We start from the raw sequence: 26,070 nt of genomic DNA, 5'->3' as shown, positions 1-26,070 counted from the left end.
TCAAACAAAATGGAGTGGGTAGAATGTGTTAGTGTCTACATTCATAGATTTTACTACTAATGGACATGAGCATAGAGGGAGAAAAACTAGGAGTAAGTAACATATGCTCCTTGGTTTTCAGCGTGATTTTGGACATCCATCCATCTCTGCTTGGTTCACTGCGCGGGGCCAGCCCTGCTCATGGCATTCAAAGAGCAAACAAGCCCAACCAGAAGGCACAATATGGTGGGTGGGGCAGGCACAACCAGCCATGCACACTGCACACTTGATCGTGCGAGGGCACTGCTTTGCCCTACTGATGCTACACCTGTTCCCCTGGCAGAATGTTCCTTGTCAGGTGTCAGGGAGAAAAGGACTGCTTTCCATTTCTGATCATATGAAACCCTCCCTTTGTTCTGGCTGGAAGGGAAAACTGTGGGCAGCTGCAGGAGGAACATCAGCGTGGATGCTCCTCTCACATCTGATCCAAGGAGGTGGAGAGAGTTAAGCTCCACCTTCAAAATGGCAAAGCTAAGCTCCACTTATCTGCAACCCACCTGCCAGGGGGAAAGGAGGGAGAAGGGGGCTGCAGGGGACCAGTAGAAAGATTTTATGGCATCCGTGCATCTTCAGTGATGTGATAAAGGGACAGGAGCAGAACACAAGCTATGCTGGCAGTGAGCAGTGCAGGGACAGGGTGTGCGGGCACTGTCCTCATCTGCTTTCATGTGTTTCCCTGCTGCTTCTGCAGTGGCGGCACTGTTTTGCCCCCCCTCCTGCAGAAGTGGCCCAGGGCACTTGTACAAAATCTAGAGGTCTTTATGGTCTAGCTAAGCAAGGCACTCAGCTGCTGGATATCCTCAGTGCCCATCAGCTTTCCCAAGCCCTCCTGCCTCACTATCCCCTGATCTCTCCTTGTTGTCCTCTATGGCCCCTGTCTTGCTGAATCCTGCAAAAACCTGTATCACTACATTATCAGAGAGATGAAAGAAGGCACAATCTGCTCAGCAATGCAGAAAAGCTCGAACTTCTGGGGCCAAGCTAGATGTTATGCTAAAAACCCCAAAGAGGCGGCTGTACATTTAGCCCTCTTCCTGGATTGTATAACTTTGGGAAGAACTTTCCCATGATTTGATATCACAACAGTCTTCCTACTCAGATACACACGCTGCGTTGGCAAATGATGATGTGGAGAATGTTGAATTTCTGACAACAACTCTCCCCTTTTTCCTTTTGATTTTATTTAGCAAGATTTTGCTCCATAGAATTTAATCCGAATGTTTGTACATTTCAGGCAAACCAGGCTGTTGTCTGGGCTGTAGGTCCCTGGGTCACAGGCCACTGCAAAATGAAAGGGCAAACAGACAGGAAGAAGGGTTAAATGTTACTGATGCTGTAAGAACTGAGTGGCGGAAGAAAAGATGGACAAATACATTTTAATAAGAAGGTGTATAAAAATGATACAATATCTTCCTCTGAATCTTTGTATTCAAGAAAAATCTTGTGTTGGTCAAGGATTTGTCTAATTCCCTTTTGAAGTCTTCTGAATGAGGAGCTGTGGCCAATATGGCTGGCAGGACTTTCCCCATGGGCCAGGGCCTCCCTGCACCCTCGCACACCTCTGGACTGGGCCAAACTTGCATGGTGAGGGGAAGGCAGCAACACTTGCCCTTCTGGCAGGCAGGCTGCCTCTCCCTCTCCCATTTTTGGGTGGTTGGGGCTAGGGTCCTTTTCCAGGGCCATTTTTCACTCCCAGTCCACTCCTGTTGCCATGCATTGTAGCAGTGAGTTCCACAAACCCGTAAGAGAATTATGTGGGCAGTTTTTTACTGCCACTTTCAATGTTGTATTAATACATCATAGATTAAACTATAAGGAACTGCAGGATGGGGAAAAAACCACAAGAGTGATAACACAAGGTGCAACAATAAAAAAGGGGGGGACACAGTGCAATCCTAAACACAGTGACACTGTTCTAAATCCATTGAAATCAGTGGGCTTAGAAGGGTGCGACTTTGTTTAGGATTACACTGTAAATCACAAATATAACCAAGGCCCTGAATCAAGGCTGTGCAAACACATTCAGATTTCACTGTGCATGTGGAACCATTCTTTAAAATAGCAATTGTACCCCTCGGTTATTTTATACGTGCTAATCCAGTCCCCCTCCAGCTAACTAACTGCTTTTTCAAAACGGGTGTGCATTTAGATCTAGGAAAGACTGTATATGTAGGACCCTCGCTTGACAGTATGTCCCCTCCTCCAGTTCCTTCACGCAGCACCCCAACTTTCACATACATGTCCGTGGCTCTAAACGGATCATGGCCTGTTTCTAACCTGATTACTAAGCTTGATTGAACAATACCAGACTGAACAATTGACCACAAGGAAGACGTTACTGTTTGTTTTTAATGTGAATTTAAAGTACTTTTATTCATTTTGCTGGAAATTTCCTTATTTGAAAGGCAGGTTAAGCTGATGTAAATGAAATACCATTGTGCCTAATAGATGAATAAAAACTATTCAGATGAAAGGAAGGATTTTTACAAGAAGGTACGCTCTTATACCAGCATTAAATAATGACTAGTTTTCTTAGGGTTGCCAACTCCGGATTGGGAAATTTGGAAGTGGAGGGATTTTTGTTTGCTTTAACAGGCGCAAGTGGAGTCTTAAGGGAATCTTGATCCCTGAGTAACCTCGGACCAGTTGTGCTGAGTCAGCTTAACCTACCTCACAGGGTTGTCATAAGAAAAATTGAGGTGGAGGAACCATGTACCTTGCCCTGAAAGGTCACTGAAGTCAGAGCACGATAAAAACAAAACAAATACATACCACAGCAATTTGTGCAGTCATTGTGGATGACATCATTTTTCCCAAATCCTGGGCGACAGTTGTCAAGGCGAGTGACTTGAAAACTATGGTCTATGTAATGAATTGCTGGGGTGTTTTGAAACTTATGTTTCAAGATGTAGGACTGCGTGCGAAAAAATTCTTCAATGAGCCATCGGGCCTAAAACATACAAAAGTATCAAGATTCCTTATACGGGGTGAGACCATTGGCTCCTTTAATGTAGTACTGTCGATTCTGATTGGCTGCTGCTTTCTAGGGTCTCACACAGATAGAAGTCTTTCCCAGCCCTTGAGAAGTTTTTAATGGGAGATGCCACAAAATTGGACCCCCAACCTATGGTTGCCAACTCTGGCTTTGGAAATTTCTAGAGATTTTGTGGGGCTCAGGAAGGGCAGGGTTTGGGAGGGGCGGGACATCAGCATAAAGCCATAGAGTACACCCTCCAAAGCAGCCATGATCCCTGTAGTCTGCAGATGAGTTGTAATTCCAGGAGATCGCCAGGCCCCAGCTGGATGTTGGCATGACTGCCCTATCCAGCTGCATCCAAATAATATGCTAAGCCCCGTCCCCTCTCCTACAGTAAACATATAAAATGTGAAGAGAATAAACATTTTATGTTGATGTTCAGATCAACTTGTTTCTGAAGAATTCTTGTTCATTGTAATAAATGTGATAGTGTTCCCCATCTTCCCAGCTTCCTTTATGAAAGGAATAAATGTCCATGTGTTGTTTATTGGCAAGCGAGGGTTGGCACCATGTATTGGTTAGAGTGTCGGACTAGAACCTGAGATGGCGGGGTTTGAATCCCCACTCTGCCACAGCAGCTCACTGGGTGACCTGGAGCTTGTCACAATGAGCCTAACCTACTCTCACAGGGTTGTTGTGAGGATTAAGTGGAGAATAATAATAACATTCGATTTATATACCGCCCTTCAGGACGACTTAACACCTACTCAGAGCAGTTTACAAAGTATGTTATTATTATCTTCACAACAAAACACCCTGTCCATTTCTACATGGCTTACCTTCCCTCAGAAGGACCCAGAACATTGCGCAAAAAATGCGGAAGATCGCGTTTTCTCGTGTGAGATTTGCTCGTTGTTCCAGATCCTTCTGAGGGAAGGTAAGCCACGTGGAAACGGCCCCTGTGAGGTGGGTGGGGCTGAGAGAGCTTCAGAGTGCTGTGACTAGTCCAAGATCACCCAGCTGGCTTCAAGTGGAGGAGTGGGGGATCATACCCGGCTCTCCAGATTAGAGTCCCGCCCTCTTAACCACTACACCAAATTGGCTCTGGGAAGGACAATGTGGAAAACTGCTTTGGGTCCTGATGAGGAAGAAAAGCAGAATATATATATATATTGAACAAGTCTGCAAAGAATTCCTGCATCATTCAGGACACAGAACTTCTGTGCTGCTTAAGCTATCTGTTCCTTGTGCTATTAAATGGCAATTGAGGGCCAGGCGTGGGTTTGTTCATTCCTGCGGCACTGAAGTAAAATACAGATGAAAATAGGGGCATGTTTCTAAGGCCCCAATTCTCACACCAAGGATCACTGCCTCACACACCCCTCCCCCGCCACACCTTCCCGAAGGTTCTGCTCAACCTGGGGTATTAATGGACTTTGCAAGAGCCCATCATTAGAGGTCTGGGAATTAGGGTTGCTAGCCTCCAGGTGGTGGCTGGAGATCTCCTGGAATTACAACTGATCTTCAAGTAACAGAGATCAGTTCCCCTGGAGAAAAGGGCCGTTTCCACATGGCTTACCTGTGCGCGTAACGTCCTGGTAGATCGCGCAAAAAACGTGGAAGATCGCGTTTTCTCACGAGAGATTTGCACGATGTCACACAACGTCATGCAAATCTCGCGCGAGGAAACGTGATCTTCCACGTTTTTTGAGCGATCTACCGGGACATTAAGTGCACAAGTAAGCCGTGTGGAAACGGCCAAGGCTGCCTTAAAGGTGGACAGTATGGCATTATATCCAGCTGAGGCCCCTCCCCTCTCCAAACCCCACCCTCTCTAGGCTCCTCCTCCCAAATCTCCAAGGGTTTCCCAACCTGGAGCTGGCAACACTGCTGGGAATGCTTGTTTTTTTACTATAATATTAAAAATACATAATTGTCACACAATGTCACTTAATAGCGGCAGGATGTGGAATGGCAGACTGTGTTCCTCATCACCCCTTAGTGTTCTTGCACTGCATAGGTTTACATGGATGTACCACAGAGAAGACACATCAGTTTGCAACACAGATTTTGAACTTCTAGAGACCCTGGGCCAGGAGCCAAATCCTGAAGAACGGCAATGCTAGCTACTCACACTGATGAGTTCAATGTCATCCTCAAACAGCCAAAATAGGGCAAGTGATTTATTAGGGATAGGGACCCCCAAAAGGGGGGGTCTGTCTCTGGGAATAGGGACCATTGCAGTGGGCTTGATATGGAAGGGAATCCTCCCCCTCCCAAAAGGAACAACATCCCAGTTGCCTTTCAGTTCTACAACTGGAGCTTAGTGAACCTCTGTTTGGCCCACCTTCCCCTTCCTTTTCCAATGGCAACACCCACCTTCTCTGTTTGGTAGATTGTCATGGCTACCAGTGCTGCCATCCCAACTCCCATGTTTCCTTCTAACATAGCACACGTGAATGCATGCCCAATACTGAAAACCAACATGGCCAATAGGGCAAGGAAGAGTTGATGCTCATAGGGTGGCATGCAAGTGGTGGGCATTTGCCCACCAAAATACTGTCAGAACAAGAGAGGGTTATGATTGTCCAATGTTCATGCTGAGGGCGGTGAGGGGGGGAAATATTGTATATTTTGCAAACGTGAATATCTACGTTTCTCCACTGTCTACATGGTCTTTCGAAGTGTGCAAATACATAACTTTGATGAACAAAGATCTCTGACCTTTTGGACACGGCTGTTCGTCACATCTTCACAGTCACGAACGGCCTGATGGCAAACAGCTTCCCAGCCAGGGGCAAAAGGGTTGACTATAAGAGGCAAAGGAAGGCAAGAGTGTTGGCAGAACTTCCCTCTGAACGATGCACTAAGTTATGAAACAGCCACTAAGAGGTCAGGTCTAGCATACTTGCCCTGCTGATTTTGTTTACTCTGAGTTATATTCTGCTGATTGGAAAGGGGCTTACTTAAGTATGTGTAGGACTGTGGTCCTAAAGCTACATGCCTCCAAGCTATGCCATCTCTGGTGTATAGGAAGGAGTGTTGCTAGCAAAGGACTACTGAGCCAAGAGATGCATAATCTGTGTTGTAGCCCCATCTCTGGGACAGCAAGGGGGGGGGAATCTAAATTCTGATTCGGAGGAGGGAAACAAGTAATGAACAAAGAAACATCTGGCTCCTATTTAACTATACCTGCACATCATGAACGGCAACGGAAGGGGTTTTCATCACTAGACTATGGTAGTGACTTTCAAACATTAAACAACCTTAAGAGAACTCTTCTTACACTGAAAAGAAACCTCTGCCTGCTGCATTCGTTATGGCTGTGAATGTGGAGGCATGGGCACTGGCCACAGAGCTTCTACGCAGGAGTTTTCTGTGCACTTCCATCCATCAGCCACAATTTCCCCTACATTTTTTCCCTGGCCTCATCACTGGTGGGTCTTTTGAGGGCTTTTTGGAGGATTGTTATTTCTTATAGTGCTAGCAGATCTCACACAGGAAATCTCACACGTCAGGAAAGTCGTTTTGGAGCAGAATATGTGGCTTCCTGGCAGGTTTCAGGTTAGGGTTCTCAGATGCCCACCAATGGTGGGCAAACTCCTGACAGTTTGCCCCTCTGCCTGCTGATCGCTGGCAATTGGTGGGAGGTGGCAAACTGCCCAGCAATCACCCGCCACCTGCAGGCATCCTGGGCAAATGCATGGTGCACGTGCTCCGGGCTGGGTGTGACAATATCACTTCCTGAAGAGAAATTATCACACTTGCATGCTTCATGTAGGGCCAATTCTGGCCCTATGGTCAGTGTGATAACATCACTTTGGAAGAGACATCCTCATGTGCTGGCCAGAAGTGTGCACGCATAAGGAGAAAGAAGACCAGTGAGACCAGTGCACATGCCCCCCCCCCACATGCCAAGCAGACCTGAAAACCTTACTAGAAGCCCTGCACAGCATGTTTCTAAAATTAAGTGCCACAAAATGGAATTTTCCACATGGAGATGGGCTTATGTGGTTTCCCTGTGGCTGCGGACACAGCGCAGTAGCAAAGGGGCTTCCATATGTTGGTTTCTTGGCCCCAGTCCCTCACAAAGGCCACTGACAGAAAGACCGATATAATGATATAACAATGATATGTCAATTTAAAAACAAAACTTCCTGTGGCAGGGGGAAATGACCACTGCCAGGGACAGGGTAGGGAAAATGATATCGGTGGGTCCAGGAAAACCCAGATTTTTTCTGTCCACATGAGTGCTACCCCAGCTTTGCTGCAATCTTTCCCAAAACATTTTAGTAATGCTGATTTGGGCAAGACCACAGGAAAGGTGGAGAAAACTCAGGAGGTATAAGGAAGCACCACAATGTTGTGGGGAAGTGGTGTTGGGGGGAAACTAAGAGAATCCAATTGGACCAAACAACCTGTGTGTAAGCGACCAACAATACTGGCCAAATCATCTTCAGATAGTCATGGGCTGACCTACAGTGGGTGGCTCCACCATGGTACCCACGTGAAACAGAGCTATCTGATGGGGAGTGTTTCTCCTATGTGACTAAATATCAATTAATGAGAAACTAACAACATGCTGCACTGTTTACAGGCAGGGCCGGTGCCAGAGTTTATGGCGCCTGAGGCCAGAGGCAGCTTCAGGGCTGTTGCTGCCCCCATGCAGTCCACTCTCATCCAGACTGCGTGATGACATCACTGCATGTGACATCATCACGCAGCATACTGCTGTGAGCCGCCCCCATTAGCGCAGCAGGCAGCTGGGATGGCGTGCGGGTGGCCTCCCAGCCCTCTCACTCAGTTGCTCTGCACTGCCCCGGCTGCCTGCTGCGTCTGGCCCGCAGCTGTGTGCAGGCGGCAGCAGCACAGGGCAACTGAGCGGAAGGGCTGGAAGGCTGCCTGCTAAGACTGCCCTGCGCTGCCGCCACCAGCATGCGCTCGTGGCCAGGCACAGCAGCTGCGGGCCAGATGCGGCAGGTGGCTGGGGCGGCATGTGGGCGGCTTCCCAGTCCTTCTTCTCAGCCACTAGTGCTGCTGCCGCCAGCTCTGCAGTGCGCGCCCCTGCCCCCGGCGCCCCCTCCGGCATCTCAGCACTCAAGGCGGCTGCCAGACCCATCTCCATGGATGCGCCGGCCCTGTTTACAGGTTCTCTGCACATTTGCCCTTTAAAACTTAAATTCTCAAGCACACAAGAGCTCAATTCATATTGGGACCATATCTTGTGGTGGCTTAAGCCTCCTCCAGTGCTGTTTTTCTGGCCTAAAATTGCCCCAGCAAGTAGGGCCAGTGTCAGCAAGGTGGGGCAGCTGCCAGGGCCCATGGATTTTTCTGCTGATTTGCCTACTCACGTATCTCCTCTGAGGTCTGCATTCACACCCTTCCACTGCTGGTGAGTGCTTTCTTACCTCTGCTCCCAGCTGCATAAGGTTCCTAGCACTGCTGGAGAAGAAGGGCATGTTGGGAAGCACAAAGCACCAGCATTCCTGGCGGCCATGGCAGTGGCACTCCTAGCTGCACCCACCACTCATCACCATCAGGGAAAGGATGTGCAGGCAGTGTGGGCAGCTGTGGCTGCAGGTGGTGGAAGAGCTTGCAAGTGGGCAAAGGAAGGACACACAGGCAGGTGGGGACACATGGGTGGGAGGGCAATGAAGGGAACCTAGTAGTGGGCATGAGGGGGGGGGGTGCTGAGCACTCTCTGCCCAGGGCCCCTAAAACCTGGAATGGGCCCTGCCAGTGAGCCCCTATTTGCCTTGTTGGGCTACATGTAAGTTTCTTCACCAGGGCAAACTGTGACTCCCTGGGGTCATATCAGGTTGGGAAAATGATGTGTGGAGCAGGAGTCTTAGTACTTCTCTCCATGCACACCACAGTCCTGATCTGAATCCGGCCCCACATGCCTAAAAATGTCAACATTTCAACAGGGAACGCCCAAAGTAGGACTGCTTGACAAGACGCGACGCCGGGCGCACCTGTAAACAGTGTAGCTATCCAAGAGGCATCACTCATGAGATTTTTTTCTAGCAGTTCATCTCCACATGGATGCCTTGCACCATCTCATCGTGATCACAAAGACACACCCAATCCATCCTGTTACCTTGAAAAGTAACAAACAGCTCATCTGCCAGCGCATGTTTGGGTCTCTTGACAGAGTGACATTTGTACGATGCATCTATGATGTGGCAGTTCAGGTGGGAAATCAGATTGTTCAGGACTTTCTCTAGCTCTTTGAAGAATTCTCCGTTGGCTGCAAAATTGCACTCTTTGGTCGTAAAGTGCACAGATATTTGATAGGTGTAATCAGGCTCCCGATATGCTTTAAAAACAAAAAGAAAGAAAAAGGAAAGGAAAGCACAGGGGTAGCTAGACACTCTGTACAACTTCTTTCCTTTGATGATATTAATCTGTAAAGCTGCGTAAAGTAGGATTTGTATATAAAACAAAATACACATATCCAACTTTTGAGGATTACAGTCTAAGAGAATTTTTGGTTTTCAGGCTTGAATCAATCTCTACAATGCTACAAGGTGACACAGCGCCCTCAAGTGGCAAAGTTGGTAAGTGGCAGCAGAGGCTGCCAGCTCACCATAGCTCCAGAGCTAGGGTTGACAACTAAGTCCTAGGAAATTCCTGGAGATTTGGGGGAGGAGTCTGGTAAGGGTAGGGTTTGGAGAGAGGAGGGACCTCAGTGGGGCACCGTGCAATCGGGCCCATCCTTCAAAGCAGCTGTTATCTCCAGGAGAACTGATTCCTATAGTCTGCGTATCAGTTGTTAATTGCAGGAGATCTCCAGGCTCCACCTGGAGGTTAGCACCGCCCATGTCCACTGTCCAGGAACTGGAACAGCTAGCGTGCCTAACTGCTACATTTCCTGGTCATATTTAAAGAAAGTGCAGCCAGCCATACATGGCCAGCATGTATTCACAAACTCTTGCTGGACTTGTGAGTTTGTGAATCCCTACTGGACAACTACGGCTTGCCAAGTTGCCCTGCTGTCTTTAAAGATGCCCAGGGAACAAGGGGAGGGGAGGAGTAGCCTTCGCTCCTGGTAAGACATAGAAGGGCAGGAAGAAGGATCAGTGGCCCCAGGCAGCTCCCCTTGTTAAAATGCCACTGGTACCTCTACAATTTTCTTTTTAAAATAATTTATTTCCATTGCTGCATGTCAAGGAAAAAGCAGAGTGCAGAGGGACCTCCCCCCAGTATTTTTATGGGGAAGAATAAATACCTGCAAAGCAATAAATTCCAGTAAGAGAAAGAGGGAAAGGAGAAGAAAAGCATTAAAATTAAGACCCTCCCCATAAACACACTGAAGGCAGGGTTGCTAACTGACTCTGCTCATTACAGAAACATTAAATCAGTGGGGGAAGGTTTTTAGGGCACAGAGATCAGCATGACCACCAAAAAACACCTGTCTGCAAGATCCAGTTGCTTTTTAAGGGGCCAGTGGCAAATCTGGCTTGCCTGATTGACAGCTGGAATCAAAGGTGGGTACCCTAGAAGCTGTACTTGGTAGAGCCTGGTGCTTGTGGAAGGTTTGGATTTGGTCACAAGAAGACACATAGAATATCGCTTTCAGCAATGAACAACGCTTGGATATTTAGAAGTAATTTGCCAGCTCAAAATTGCCTCCCACAATTGCTTCTCCCTCCACAAATCCATGCAAACCATTTTCCAAACAGGTGGGAAAGCAGTTTGAGGATGATGGTTCTGACTGGGAAATGACCCATAGGAACAGCACAAAGCCAGTGTTGTAGTGGTTAGAATGTTGAACTAGGGCTGGGAAGGCTTGCGTTCAAATTCCGCTTTGCCCTATAACTTGCTGGGTGACCTTGGGCCTGTTCATTCTCTCAGGGTTGTTGTGCGAATAAAGTGGCAGGAGAATAATGTATACTGAGCTCCTAGGAGGACAGGCAAGATAAAAATTAGATAGCTTGGACGAACACCCTATCAAATTCAGAGCTCCCCCTCAGGCCCAAGTGACTTCACAGGCTGAAGCTCGGTAGTATCACACCCAGCCTGACCTCTTACTGAGGGCCAAGCTACACATGACGAATGACACTTGAATGGCAAGTGGATTGAGTGGAGGGCAAGTGAACAGGGAGAAATACACTTGCTGTTCAAGTGTCATTCGTCATGTGTAGCTTGGCCCTGAGACAGATATGCCTTTACCATAAACCTCTGCTCAACTATGTATTCCAAATGACTACTGAGCACCAACTAACAATGTATTTTCTCTCGAAAGGAGAGCAAGCAGTTGGGTGCCACAACACAATGGCTGCCATGGGGTGAACCTAATCTCCCACAGTTCAACCAAACGTCAAGAGGTTCTAAGCCCGACATCTTTCCAAGATGGAGGTAGCTTTTTCCAAAGGGGTGATCCCTCTGCAGACCCAAAGGTGATGCCTCCTGGCCTCTTCAGAAGCATCTCTTGCTGCCATGAAGTGGAGTAACGCCAGGACTGACTCTTTGGTTTGGGGAAGGAGGAAGTGGACATCAGGTTGGCAAGGGCCACATTTGAGATCACTGGCCTAGAGCAAGGGGGAAGGGGAAAGATACAGGGTGAGGAGAGGGTTTGTTTCCCTTACCGTAAACCATAAATTTGTATGCCTTGAATCTTTCTAGTTCAACTTGCATGTCCTCTTGGACAACTCTATAAGAAAGCGTGCACGTGTAAGATCCGGACATGCGCTCACTAAAATTGAGTAGCATCAACTTTCCAGTTGCTGTGAGATTCACGTCTTTTTTTTCTGAAAAAGAAATGTGAAGCTAATTCAACGGTTATACTACGTGGGCTTAAGTTCATTCCCAAGTGAAGAGGGACTTGCAAGCTTACTCTCAGGACTAGGAGAGAAGCTGCTGATTGCAAGCAGAGATGAAAGGAATTCAGCCTCCTTTCATTTCAGCCAGAAGAAGACTGGGGGCTCAACTACGTGTTACAATGTCTTCTGAATTTATTTTAAACATTTCCTCCTTTGCAAACTCAGTCTCAGGGACTGCTTTATCATGAAAGAGAATGACATGGGGAGAGAAAGAGAAGGAAACTTTAAATCTTGCCTCTCCTGCCATTTTCTTACTGGAAAGAGCCACCACCTCTGCTGCTTTTATACCCAGCTGGGGAAAAAATGGGTGCCTATACGTTTTCCTAAGCAGGAGTAAAAATAGCTTGCGGGTGGCCTTTTTAGTGAGAAAACAGGAAGGGAGGGAAGGCTTAAAGTCTCCTTCTCCCCTCTCTCTTATAAAGCAATACTGACAGCTACATTTGGAAAAGACAACAATGTCATTTAAGCGAAGAAGGATGCAGTTCAGTCCATAGAGAGGATATGAGATCACTCTATTCCGTAAATGTGTAAGGACAATCAGAAGAGGGAGTTTAATTATTTACCAGACCAAAAAATAGTAAAAAAAGCAACAGCTGTAAACGGACCATTTGCAAATCTAAGGAAATCAGAGGGGCATGTTTCCAGACACACCTGTGCCTTCTTTTTCTAGAAATCAAACACTAGTAGCTCTCAGTAGAACTTCTCAAACTGATGAGATGAAGATCACAGGTCTGCGAGAGGCTGTCGTTCCAACCATTTTGAAAGATATGGTTGTGAGACCCCTCCTGAAGAAGGCATCCTTGGACCCAAATGCCCTAAACAACTACCATCTAGTAGCTAATGTTCCATTCCTGGGCAAAGTGACTGAGTGAAAGGTGGCTACACAGCTTCAGGTGGCTTTGGAGGAGACAGATTATCTAGACCCATTTCAATCTAGGTTCAGGCCTGGCTTTTGGATGTAAAAGGCCTTGGTTGCCTGGACAGGTAGCCTTCACCAGGAGCATGGCAGGGTCTGTGTGCCCCTGGTGATTCTCCTGGACCTCTCTGTGGTTTTTGATACTATTGATCAAGGTAACCTTCTGGCTAGGCTGGGAGCAGGGGTATGGTGCTCCAGTGGTTCCACTCTTACTTGACCAACTGATTCTAGAAGATGATGCTGGGAAATTGCTACTAAGACTTGTGGCTGTTATGCTCTGGGGTCCTGCAGGATTCCATCTTATCCCCCAAGCTATTTATCATTTACAGGAAACCACTGAGAGAAGTCATCTGGGTATCTGGAGTGAGGTATCACTAATAAGCACATGGCACCCAGCTCTACTTCTCCTTAACAACTAAGCCAGGTGGAAGTCCTGAACAGGTGTCTGGAGAAGGTAATGGGAGAGAGGAGGGCCAATAAACTGAAGCTCAATCCAGACAAGACTGAGGTGCTATTGATCGATGGAGAAGCTGCCCCCACCTTGCTATTAGCTCTCTAAGGAGAAAAGTGTTAAATCCCTGCCACATCCACATATAGGACTGCCAGATGGGGTCTAGAATAATATCAGACCCCAGGGAGAGGGGGAGTGAACTAAATCTTTTTTTAACTGGCTGGCGTAGTGACAGCATTACTGGATGTGACCATCATCACAGTCACCCACTTCTGGGTGACTGGGGTGGCTGGCAGCCACAGGAGACCACCTGGGCTGGGTGGCTGCTCTGGGCAGCATATGCAGCATCCACAAGAGGCTGCCCGGGTGGGCTGGCCATTTCCCCAGCTGGTGGTGCTGCACTGTGCTGCAGAAGTTTGGGCGGCTGGGCTGGGTGACGACGGAGGGCTGGCCAAGGTGTCCAGTATTTTGAGAACCTTTCCCCTGGTCAGTCTCCCAAAATACCAGACTGTCTGGGTTAAAACCGGACACCTGGCAAACCTATCCACATGCCATTTGCATTGGCAATGAGGGTCGCCACAGAAGTTCTCGGTGCCCTTTCCTTCATCAGCCTCCCACCCCGTTTCCTGTAGTTTTCCTTCACCACACCACCAGAGGGCTTTCTGAGACTTTTTTTTTTAAAATAAAGGTTGGTTGCTACAATTTTATATTGTCATGAAAAGGGGGCACCATGGGGGGTTTCAAGGATGGGGTATCCACGCCTAGGGGCCTCTAGTTTCCACATACACTCCTCGCTCTCCTACTCCAATATGCCTAGAGCAGTCAAGGGCCTCCTTAGCTGCCACCACTCTGGTCTGGGGATTCAAATGAGGGTGGGCCCCGAGCTTCCCCTCCGCTACTAACAGAACTCCCTCCCTTTCTGGTAGGATGTTGTTGCCAGACGTACAGCCAAGCTTGAGGTGTGAGGCCCCAGGCAAGATAAAACAAACTGATTTAACAACAACAACATTCGACTTCTATACCGCCCTTCAGGACAACTTAATGCCCACTCAGAGCAGTTTACAAAGTATGTTACTATTATCCCCACAACAAACACCCTGTGAGGTGGGTGGGGCTGAGAGAGCTAGAAGCTGTGACTGACCCAAGGTCACCCAGCTGGCTTCAAGTGAAGGAGTGGGGAATCAAACTCGGTTCTCCAGATTAGAGTCCCGCACTCTTAACCACTACACCAAACTGGCTCTCTGGCTTTAGTAAATAGAGTGGGTATTAAACCAAACATGATGCCACATCTGCCATAAGCACACTGGGGAAACTGCCAGAGCATTGCCTGATGGGCTTGTATAACATCTAGGTTTTTAGACAGATGTGAAATCAGGCATCACATGATGACATTTCTGTCCCTGGACCTTTCTCCTCCTCGTCCAGGAAGAGGAGGTGGAAGGGTGAGCCCACCAGTGGGGGAGAACATTCCTACCATAAGCGGGCACCTGGCAACTTTGAAAGGTTTGCTGGCGTTTTTGGTCCAACACAAGGTAGATTAGTCTCACAGATCCTGTCTAAGGTTGAGAGAAGTTTGCTTTTCCTTGTGGCATATGGCTGGGTTTGTTCACTAATCCAAAACACAACTTCAGGCAAGTCCAGTTGGAGTTTTGCCTTTTCCCAGTCAATAGCAGGCTCCTAATGTCACATCACAAAATTCTGTGCTTTTAAAGTCCATTCTCTGCTAAAAACTCTGTGCCGTGTGTCTTAGGGAGGTGGCTATCATTTGAGAAACACAAGCCTAATGCTCCCCTAGGGCACATAGAACTAGTTGTGCAGTCACATGGTGCCACTGCTCTCTGACTGTGGCATATTATGACCTGGGTTGGTCTGGGCAGGAAGAAGGTAATTCTCTGATGCTGCCATCCGGCAAAGAATTACACTCAGAGCCAAGCTACAAGTGACTTTTTTCACGTGGAGAACACTTGATTGTTCTAGCAAGTTTTCCTGGGAAGTGAAGTCCGAGTGTCCTTCCCCTCTCTGTTAGAATCGCTGCCTGAAGAGCCATAGAAAGCCAGCGGCAGAAGCAGCTTTTGCAAATCGTTCCTCCAGTCACAATCCTGCTGGACAAGAGGGCTCCCAATGATCTTTGGGAGCGGGCAGCTGCTACTTTCTCCCTGGGTGTCCTGCTCCCGAGGAGCTGCTCTGGAGAAAGCCACCGTGGAAGAATCTGCTGCTGCTCTAACATGTCCTTCCCCTGCTTCTGAGCTCCTGGAGAAAAACTGGAATGAGGGCATGTTAGAGCAGCAGCAGATTCTTCCGCTGTCGCTGCGGCTGGAGCTTCACCGACATGGCGGCTTTCTCCAGAGCAGCTCCTCGGGAGCAGGACGCCTAGGGAGAAAGTAGCAGCTGCCCGCTTCCAAAGATCATTGGGAGCCCTCTTGTCCAGCAGGATTGTGACTGGAGGAACGATTTGCAAAAGCTGCTGCCACGGCTGGCTTTCTATGGCTCTTCAGGCAGCGATTCTAACAGAGAGGGGAAGGACACTCGGACTTCACTTCCCAGGAAAACTTGCGAGAACAATCAAGTGTTCTCCACATGAAAAAAGTCACTTGTAGCTTGGCTCACAGTGGCCTCTTGTCCCTCTTCTGTTTCTGAACTGATTCTATTAGAAAAGAAACTCACTTTCTAGAATCTGTCCCTCTGGCCCAATCCATAGGTAGCTGGGGTCTATGACTTCACTTTGTGAAAGAGTCAGGTCCATGCAGACTAGAAAGGGGCTGTCACTGTGCATTTTCACATAGACGTTTACTGGAAGATGAAAAGATGAAACAGAAACAAATGTTTGCTACAGGAGACCAACAAAAGAGCAGGCACTGCTAGGGAGAAGGGTCCCTAAACTTCTCTCCAACACATTTATTTCTACACAGGGAGAAATTCTTGTAGTGGAGGAGTACCCAATCCTGAAAGCCCCACCTGTTGTCTGAGGGCCAAACTCTGCATTGCACTGTTTCTGGGTTAGGACTGCCAAATCCCCAAGTATCCCTCTCCTTAAACTTTCATTGACCATCACTACTTGGTGTGGTGGCAAAGGATTTTTTAAAAAAACAGTGGCGTTGTGAGCATGATGACATGTCTTCCAGGGGAAACCAGCAAGTGACAGCAAGTAGCTCTAGGAATTGCTGGAAACTCTATGGTAAAACCATAGATTCTGATGATTCCTAGAGCTACCTGCCATTACAACCTCACAGGGTCATGCTGATGCTAAAATGGATTAAGGAGAATGTGCTAAGCCATTTTGAGTCCCCATTGGGGAGAAAGCCGGGGTATAAATGAAGTAAATAAATATTTACACCATTAAGAAACAGAAGCCAAAATAACCCCATCCTCCATCCAACCCTCATTGCCTCAGAGCAGCAGGGACTTCAGGGCAAAACCTGCTGCCACTGATTCCCAAAGGAGGGAGGAAGGAAAGAGAAGGAATGGTAAAAACAAGAGTAGTTTTCCAGGGTAAAAATGCCCTCTAAGATGATTTGGGGAACCATTGTACTAATTTTGGAACAGTGACAATACCCCTCACCCCTGGTATCTGGTCAGATAGGAATGTCAGGCAGAAGTTAACTGCCCACCTTGCAGCCCAGGGAAGAGTAAGAAAACCTGTCCTCCTTGACTAGGGTTGCAAATTGCTGGGTCTCCTGTGGCTTACAGCAATTGCAGAGGGAAGCAAAGCAATGAAGTTTGTCCTAACATTGGCCTGTGCTGCTTTCTCTCTAATGTGTGATCCAGGCTTTTAATTCCCTAGTAGCGGTGATGGTGGTAAGGTCACTGCTGGTGCCAGGGTTTCTGGCGCTTGCAGCCACCCCCACGTGCGTGTGCAGTGGTGGTGCATGCATTGGTGTGCAGTGGTGCACACACTCTAGGTGGTGGTGAAGGGCTTTTTGCCCATTAAGAAAAAGATTCAAAGAATGGCACCTATATAAGGCAGGCAAGCAAGATTCAGACACCTTATGCATGTGATATTAAAGTACTTCTGAATCACACACCTGGGCAATGGTAAGCTATTGCATGCTGCTTCACTCCTTGTATAGATCAGTTACAGAAAAAAAATCATTACTAACATGTAATATAATGTAGCTGTGACAGAAGAAATGTAAGATTCTACATTCTATATTCTACACAGAATATTTCACATTCATCAGTTTGGGACCAGAAATCCTTTTTAAAAAGATGAAGCTGGACCACTTAAGTTGAACAAACTTTTAAAATTCACCTCGTAAAAGTTGGAGTTCTTCCACTATCAGGTTAGGAATTTGCTGTATTTTTTCCTTTGGTGCTTCTCTGTTCATATATAAACACACAGACACCTTGCATAGCCTTTGTTCTTGAGTTTAAACATAAAATGTTACCTTTATGTTCAGTCTTGCCGTAAATGTAATTCTTTGTAATTAACTTAACAGAATATTGCGCCTCATCTGCTCCATTTTCTGCTGTAGGGGAAATAACAAGCATTCAGTCCCATATGATGACATGTATACTGTGCTGATGAGTGCATTGTGTTTGGGACAGAGAGATCATGGGCCAAACCCCACTGCTTGCTCACATGATGCTCCCTGGATAATTCAGTGGTATGCCTGCTCAATCAGTCTTAGCTACTTTAAAGGAATAAAAGGGAGCTCACGTTAGAAATGTGAGAAATTATTTCAATATATTGATATGGCAGAGGCAGGAGAGGAGAGCTCGTTTGGTCCACTAGTGGTAAGAAGGGGAGTGACAATGTCCCTTCTGGACCACACTTTGAAACCAACTCACAATCACTTCTGCGGTCTTTTCTATCCTTAAGGTTGGATCCAACCCACTTTTCAGCTGATGAACAATGGAGGAGGGCTCACTTTACACCATCCAAAGGGGCTATGCTAGGGATCATGTGACCTGCATTGCAGGTTTCCTAATACTGATGAGAGATTTGGGGGGCGGTACCTGGAGAGGGGAGGATTTGGGGAAGATGTGTTGTCACTTCTGGGTGATGCTCTGGGCCACCTCCCTTCGTTTCTATGGTCTTTACCATAGAGGCCAGGGGAAATTCCTAGATCATCACTATGGACTTCCCTAAGGCAGGGCCCACAACAGAAAAAGCCCAGAGGCATGGGAATTTAGGGTAGAGAATACCTTGTTAGAAGCCCCAGTTTTTCCTCAACATCCCTTGTTTAGGCTAGAGATGTAAATCTCTAGAAATTTTGAAGTCACGGGGGAAATCCTGAGTTATTTTTCTTTTTTAAGAAAAATAAATGCAAATGTTTTGGGGGTGAAATTGAAATATATCCATCACTTATCAAACCTTAACTACTTTTACCAATTTTACAACATAAAATGTTTCATTTATAACTTAGTTAACATATAAAATTGTACTATTTGGCATCATATTTATGGAATTTAAAATTTTGTTTTTACCTTTTATCAGAAAATTGCAAGTAACTAATATTTGAGAAAGAGTTGCAAACTATTAAACCCTATACTACCATAGCACATGTATTATAATTGTAGCAATCTGAAAGATAATTAAAAAAATGAAAGTTGAAGGTAGAAAACCAGTTCTGTAATATTGTTTGGATAGAAGCACCTTCATACAGTCATAATAGAAAAGGAGACTACCACCAGAAAAATTGAAAAAGTTCTTATGCATGTTCAATAATAAACATTTTGAGTATGAAAAACCTTGCTTCAAGGAAGCATCTTACTCATTCTTAGAGAGAAAATATTTCACATGAGGTTTTTTTTCTGTTTTCCATTTAAAAAAATTGAAAAAAATGATGACCTCAGGGAAAAAAACATTTTCTCTGATTTTTCCAGATTTCTTTCTAGTCTGTCTTGTCTTTAGCTGGGACTGATAAACCTTAAACAGGTTTGAAAGTAGTTTCCCATGAATAATTTAGACCAATTCTAATAATTTCAGACTGGAAATGAGATGAATGACTCTTTGAAAAAACAACAGCATCCCATTCTTCCTTGAACAAATAAAGATACAAGAATCTACTTCCTCATCTAGTGCCACCTATTAGCTCGGACCTCTCATGCACCAAACTGTTTCGCATTGTAATCCACAAAAAAGAATGCTGCTGGGAGTGCCAGCCACCCTGAAAGCCTTGCTCCTCCCAACCATAGTCATGTGGAGCTTGTGAGCAGTGAGGAAAAGACATTCTGCATATGCCCAGGAGCCCTGCTCAACACATGCTGGGGGTGAGCCCCAGATAAGTCCCCCCCAGCCTAACCTACTTTTCAGCATAACCTACCTTGCACAGTTGTTGTGAGGAAAAAACAAAGGTACACCACCCTGAACTCTTTGGACAAAGGGCAGGATGTTAAAAAGTATTAAGTAAACAGATAATGGTAATAAACATTAGCATGCCCTCACAGGTGGGAGGACTGGGTGCAATCCCAGGCGCATCCGATTCCCAGTACTTGCTGCTATTTGAAATTCAATACGGGTGCAGGAATGGTGTGTGAATCAGCCTGTGTGTAAACCTCAGATGCTGAATTTGTCAAACAAATTTATTACCTTGGGCTGGGTCTGTGAGAGTCTTTAGCAGGACAGCTACAGCAAGAAGGAGACATTGGGAGGAGATGCGCAGAGGAAAGGACAACTGACCACTGCCCCCTTGCATGGCGCAAGAGAGATTCCATCCTTCCCTCCTACTCAGGCCCGCTCAGCTTTCTGTCCATGTTGGAAAGGGGAGAAGAAGACCCTCCAGTATCCAGTCACTATTCCAACTGTTGCTCCGACAGTCTCCTCGGTCGCGACTCTCTCCAGTAACCATGGCTACCTTCCTGGCCCCATGGCTTTCAAACTGGCCTCCATTCCAGAGAAGCTCAGGTTTCCATGGAGGCCATTGTGCAGTGTTTAAGGAACATCAGTGTATTCTAGGGCGGCATGACTGTTTACCATTGTATGATAGTGACGGTCTTGCCCACACAGGAAACCCCATGGTGAATCATCACTAGAGGGCAATGATTATGTGGTGTAGTGGGTAAGGTGTTGAACTAGGATCTGAGAGAGCCTGGTTCAAAGCCCCGCTCTGCCATGGAGCTTATTTGGCTGGCATTTGGTCCCTGGCCATCCCTTCCTCCTCTCTGTTTCTCAGCCTAGCCTAGCTCACAGGGTTTGGGGGAGGATAAAACGAAGGAAGGGAGAATGCTGCACACAGCCCTGAGATTTTGAGAAGAAGGGTGGGATGTAAATATACACAATAAATGATAGCACAACTTCCAATGATGTGTGGATGCAACATTGATCACTCTCTCAGTTCACACAGGGTAACCGTGAGGAATCTGCAGGGTTATTGTCCTCTCTTGAAGGTAAAAGGTTTTTTTGGGGGGGGGTGAGGAGTATTATCAGTCATCATCACCATCCAACCATATCTATTTAGAAAGTCCCATTTCCCTGAAACAGAAAGTTGGAGAAAGATGGCTAGATTCCCCACTTCAGGCAAATGAGTAATAAAAATTATTATGCCTCATGACTGTTTATGTTTGCTGTAGATCTGCCACCTTCCCCCACCACCTGGGGGTGCTCTGTTCCTACACAACACACACCCATTTCCTGTCCTTGGATGTCACTGTAATAATGCTACCCAGCTCCTTTTTGAAGCAGAAGCTTGTCTGGTTGGGAATCTGACTGTCTTTCTGAAAGACACAGGAATCTTAGAACTTAGAAAAGGAGCACCTGGAGCAGCTATTACAGAGCATGATGGAAGGTGAGATTTTGTTGGAGTTCCCTTGGGGTTTAGTTTAGTGAAACACATCCCCTTATTTTTTTCTTCTTTGCAAGCACTGCTTTGGTCTTTCTCATCTCCATATCTGATGGTTAACTTTGTTTCAAAGAATCACTTTTGTTTCTATCCCCACTCGTAAAAATAGCTTCCATCAGGTTATATTTGCCAAGACAAAATTTCCAAAAGGGTTGAGCAGGGAGCGGGGACAGGCAGCTCATCTAGAGTGCCACAGCTACTTCCCCGGTTCACCCGCTGGAGCTCCATTCGCCCCTGGCACAGTTCCAGGCAGGGATAGTAACCACTCTGGGCCGGCAACTTGGGCTATGCACTGTTACATGGTAAGTGCAAGAGGGTGGAACCACGGATGCCCACTTTGTAGCGTGCCAAACTTCTGTGCAGGCTTGGCAACTGGCAAGGGACCTGGGAATCTTCACTTACATTTATTGCTGTGCTCTTGTTGATTTTAAACTCTTTTAAGGTATAAGTTTTACTATAAATGTTTTTATTGATGTAATCCATCCTGAACCTGCTTATGCAGCGAAGGCGGAATAAAAGTCAAAAGTAATAAATAAAAAAAATATGTCTGAACTAAAGACTACCTCCCATTCTGTGAAAAGTATGGGGAAATCCATCCATTCTGTCGTCTGATTTTTCATAATTTGCTTATGTTTTCTCCCCACTCCTACTAGGATTATTACAACAACCAACCTTCTTAAATTGCATATAAAAGAACTCATTCTGAAATTACCAGGGTTTAAAAAGTTATCTTCTGTCACCTGGGCACTAGTTTATCTTTGGTTACTAAAATGAGATGAATTCCCAGAGTAAGGAGGTAACATATAAAATGTATAATTAGTCATCCTTTGAAATAAGTCAGGGATGCAAAGTCTGTTACCTATATAAAATATGAATTAAAATGGAAAGACAGGGTAAACACTAGCTACAATCTGGGAATTTAATTTCTTTTTAACCATTTTCCTATTTTTTAGGAATCAAAAGTGTGTTGTTTTCTGTTTGTATTCACATACCCACATGCATAGAGATCCAACAAAAAACAATTTTCACAAGTCAAAACTGTCAAGTCAGGTGAATTACTATATAGAACTCACTACATTTATAACTTTCTTCATACTTGCTAAGGAATACATTTGATTGACCTCAGGAAGCGTATTTACACTCAAGTAAAGATACCCAGAATTGGTCTGCAGTAATAGTTCCCCAATTCTTCTTTATTTTTTTAAAAACAGTTTATCCCCATACCCAAGAGCACCACTGGATCGCATACTTTAGTTAATATTTCTTCTTTCAGATTCAAAATTTCAGGAGTGTCCTTTGGTTGTCATTTTTTTTTTGGCTCTTATATTTTTGTTTAGTGTTCAGAGCTGTTAGCCCAGTTGTTCTCAAGAGATAACATCTGTATAGATTAGACCAACTCCTGTTAATAGTTTGGATTTCCAAAGAACTGGCCGCAAGGCAAAATGCATAGGTAGATACCAAATTCTTTTGTTTCAGGTGCCTATCACCCCATAAGGGATGGTCTTCGTTTAAGGCATCCAACTTCCTGAGTATATCTCATTAGATTTAGTTTGTTTGTTTCATTTATACTCTGCTTTATTTCCCATTGGAGACCCAAAGTGGCTTGTATCATCATTCTCTTCTCCCCTATTTTAATCACAACAACCCTGTGAGGTCAGTTAGGCTGATCTCATTTTTGCATTATTTGAATTTGACTGATGACATTTTGCTTGATATTTAATTGTTCTGTCAAAGATACTGTGGCTCCATCTACGTCATTGGATATTGCATTATTGTGGCACCGTAGCAAAGCAATCATGCACCTTGACCTGGATAGCCAGACTAGTTTAATCTTGTCAGTTCTTAGAAACCATCTCTGAATGTCTCGTGCCTTGAAAACCTAAGGGGTTAACATAAGTCAGCTGCAATTTGATGGCAAAAAAAGAGAAAAGAATCCCAACTGGATTTTATCATCCACACAGGAAAATCTATTTGCAAATAGTAGTACAATCCAGTGATGTGTGAATGCAGCCTGAATATGGATAACACATAATTTTCATTTGTCCCATCACTGATGCAGCCATTCTTTCTGGAATCTGGTAGGATGGCAAAATAGTCTTTCTCTGTTTTTTTTTAAATGCCAAAAGCAAGGGAATTTTTTAAAGTTGCAATGTTGCTTTGACAATATTCAGCCATGTGGTGGGCACCTTTTTCTTTCTTTCTTTCTTTCTTTCTTTCTTTCTTTCTTTCTTTCTTTCTTTCTTTCTTTCTTTCTTTCTTTCTTTCTTTCTTTCTTTCTTTCTTTCTTGACATGGAGAGTTCTGAGTGAATCAACAACTTGCTCATAGCATTTACACTCTGCCTTTCAGATTTGGTTCTAAGTGGAGTTGTTACAGAGAAATTAGTTGGGCATGTGTAGCAAAAGCTCAAATTCCTTTAATTCAAAAAATAGGGATAGGATGCTTGGCCTGTTTTTTAAACATACATATGAGTAACATACTTACTTATTGTAAAATCTGCTTTTAAAACAGACAGCCATTTTGTAATTGAATCTTTGCACCCAGACCATCAAACCTTGTCAGGGCCTCCCTCCCTGCAAAGCTCTTGGTTCTCCCATTCCCACCACTGAAACCTGAAATGGCGGCTCTGCCACACGATTGTTCTCTTGCGAGTGCAACAGACTGAGAGGCGTAAACTCCTCACAAGCCCCAACCAATTCTTATTTAATGAAAAGCAGACTTAGAAGCTTGTGATTTTGGGCAAAGGGGTGGTCATGTGAGGAAGAAGGGGCTCTTCTTAACTCTTTCTCTACTGCCTGCTTTTCCACACAAAGTTGCTCCCAAGCTGCTTTTTGCTACTGTGGTGTTCCAGGTTCACCCCTATCGTCATTTTTACCTACCTGTGAAAGTGCATTTGGAATCTCATAGCGGGGTAATTTTTAGCAGGAGGTCAGAGCAATTTTAAATAAAAGAATAGGTCGTAGAGAAAAGGCCTGTACACCTCTTCCCTTCTCCCTTGCCATTTGCTCAAAATAGTGTCCTTGTGCTGCTATTTTTTAAATAGGCATTTAGTAAAGACATCATTCACAGACCCGGGTCCCCTGACAAAAGTTTAGTGTGGTGTTTTCATTAAAGGGATCTCATAAAATATGGCCTAAGTTTTTTCTTGTGCCTTCACAGCCCTAATGGGCAGTTTATATTTCATATCAACACTGGGAGACCATCACTCAGTTTCCACCCCAGGGAAAAGCTGTACCTGCTGGGTGCCACTGCTACCTGTTAGCTATTAAAAGCACAGGAGCCCTGCAACAAAAGGATAAGCTTGACAAACACCAAGCAAACAGGTTTGGGAGAGGGAGAGCTATGGAGTCTACTGTGGTCGCCTTAAGTAGGTGGCGTCACGTCATTTTGTGATTGCCTACATTTGAACTATACATGCTTTGAAGATGTGAGCTCTTTCTGTGCACTTTTTATGAATTTGAAGGTTTATGGAAATGGGAAATCCTCTCTCCTTTTCTTAATTTTGTCATGACATATGGAATATTAGTAGACAGTGGCTTAAATGTATAAAAATAATTATACCTCTGCACAAGCTTGCTATAGATTTCTGTCCAAGAGGCCTCGTTCACACTTGCAGGAGAATGAGGTAGTGAAATGGATTGCAGATGGGGGGATTCCAGCTTTGCACACATACACATGTGCCCACACCTACACCCACACCCCAAATTCCCTGCATATAGAAAACTAACATAGCGGGGGGGAGTTCTACTTTGCTGTGCTGATTTTCTGTTTGCAGAGAGGTTTTAAAAAAGAGGGTGGAGGTTTCCAACATGCAATCATGCAGTCTGTAGTGCAATCCTTTCTACCACTTTAGCTCTCCACTACCCCATTGCCACCTTCTCCATGGGCTCTGGAAGTTACATCTTTGAGTGGAGGGGGTGATAATAACAATTCCACATGTGCAGATGAATTAGGCTTGCCAACTTCCAGGTGGGACCAGCCAATCTTCTGAAATAACAACTGATCTCCAGATTACACAGATCAGTTCCCACGAGTAGGATCAAGTGAAAGCTCTTACACTTGTTCTATTGTGGATACACGTGCACTGCTAGGAAAACAGAGTGCATTTGAATTAAATCACCTGAGCATCCCTGTTTAAAATATCTTGTGTAGAAAGAATTATGCAAGAGCTGTTTTGTAGTCATTGATTTGTCTCCCATACAGTAGGGTATGGGCCTGTGAGAGGCTGTTTTCTCACCTAGATGAGAGGAGTGGTTTATTGAAGTGAGCAAAACCCTGCTTCCATCCCAGGGCGCTTGAAATATCCTCCGTTCTTTGACCCTTCCCAAACTGCACCATGAGTAGGCAGAGGCAGAGTTCATTCCTGCCTACCTGTTGGTTCTGTGGGGACAATGACAAGGGGGTGCTTGCCCCTCCTCGGCATCCTAAATGTTTTTAAATTCCCCCGTCACACCTATACCCTTCCAACGAGTCAGCAAGAGAGTGACCTTGCCCCTCCCCAAAATTCTTTCTGCAGCTGTTCTTGTGCACACTTGTGAATTTCTATGGTTCAGTAACTTTTTTTCTTAAACAGCTCTAGTTTATGGGCTCCTCTTTTCCAGGTGTGGAGCACATGTCTGTACTGCTTTAATGAAAAGCAGGAATCCATTTTCTACCCCCACCTCCAACACAGCAAATTCCTGAAATAAAATAATTCTGGTGCCTGGATGGAATAGAATGGAAGCAGGACTCTTCTTGTTTCTGGGGGCTGAGACAACAGTTTCTAGCAACTCCAGAGGCAGTTTTTCCCTTCCGTTTTCTGGTTGCTGACCAGAAGAAAAGGAGACAAATTACAGAATTTCTAACCAGCCCCCCGCCCCTCCCCAGCTCTTGGCTGGGACAGGACAATCCATTCAAGCAAAGCTGTGGTGCTGAGAGGGAAAAAATGAGGTTATGGTAGTTTAGAAAGGTCTTTAATTACTAAAGCTCCTGTGCTTGGGTGTTAAAGAGGCCCCAGCTCTGTTCCCTAAACCTCAGTGGTGAAGCAAACATAGCGGTTAGCACTTCCCTGCTGCTTCGTGTGAGCAGAGTTTTGCAGTTATG

The 26,070-nt window shown here is 45.6% G+C and overlaps 2 protein-coding genes across 2 annotated transcripts in view; one reads left to right on the top strand and one right to left on the bottom strand.

Annotated features, from left to right (window-relative positions):
- Positions 1-1,222: 1,222 nt before the first annotated feature.
- Positions 1,223-19,846, bottom strand: ZPBP2 (zona pellucida binding protein 2). The gene is made up of 8 exons (XM_054995635.1): positions 19,741-19,846; positions 17,594-17,674; positions 15,873-15,998; positions 11,608-11,769; positions 9,117-9,335; positions 5,741-5,826; positions 2,812-2,989; positions 1,223-1,320 (listed from the first exon to the last, which is right to left on the bottom strand). The coding sequence occupies exons 1-8, from the start codon at positions 19,844-19,846 to the stop codon at positions 1,223-1,225; spliced, it is 1,056 nt and encodes a 351-aa protein (XP_054851610.1).
- A 1,003-nt stretch (positions 19,847-20,849) lies between these two features.
- The window catches only part of IKZF3 (IKAROS family zinc finger 3), a 61,254-nt gene continuing 56,033 nt past the window's right edge, over positions 20,850-26,070 (top strand). The window contains exon 1 of the mRNA XM_054995439.1: positions 20,850-20,935. Within this exon, the coding sequence (XP_054851414.1) occupies positions 20,926-20,935 (10 nt within the window). The 5' untranslated portion in view covers positions 20,850-20,925. The remainder of the gene's footprint in view (positions 20,936-26,070) is intronic.

Source organism: Eublepharis macularius, chromosome 12 (assembly GCF_028583425.1).
Source record: "Eublepharis macularius isolate TG4126 chromosome 12, MPM_Emac_v1.0, whole genome shotgun sequence".
NCBI classification, from domain to species: Eukaryota; Metazoa; Chordata; class Lepidosauria; order Squamata; family Eublepharidae; genus Eublepharis; species Eublepharis macularius.
This window is presented reverse-complemented; position numbering and strand designations above follow the sequence as displayed.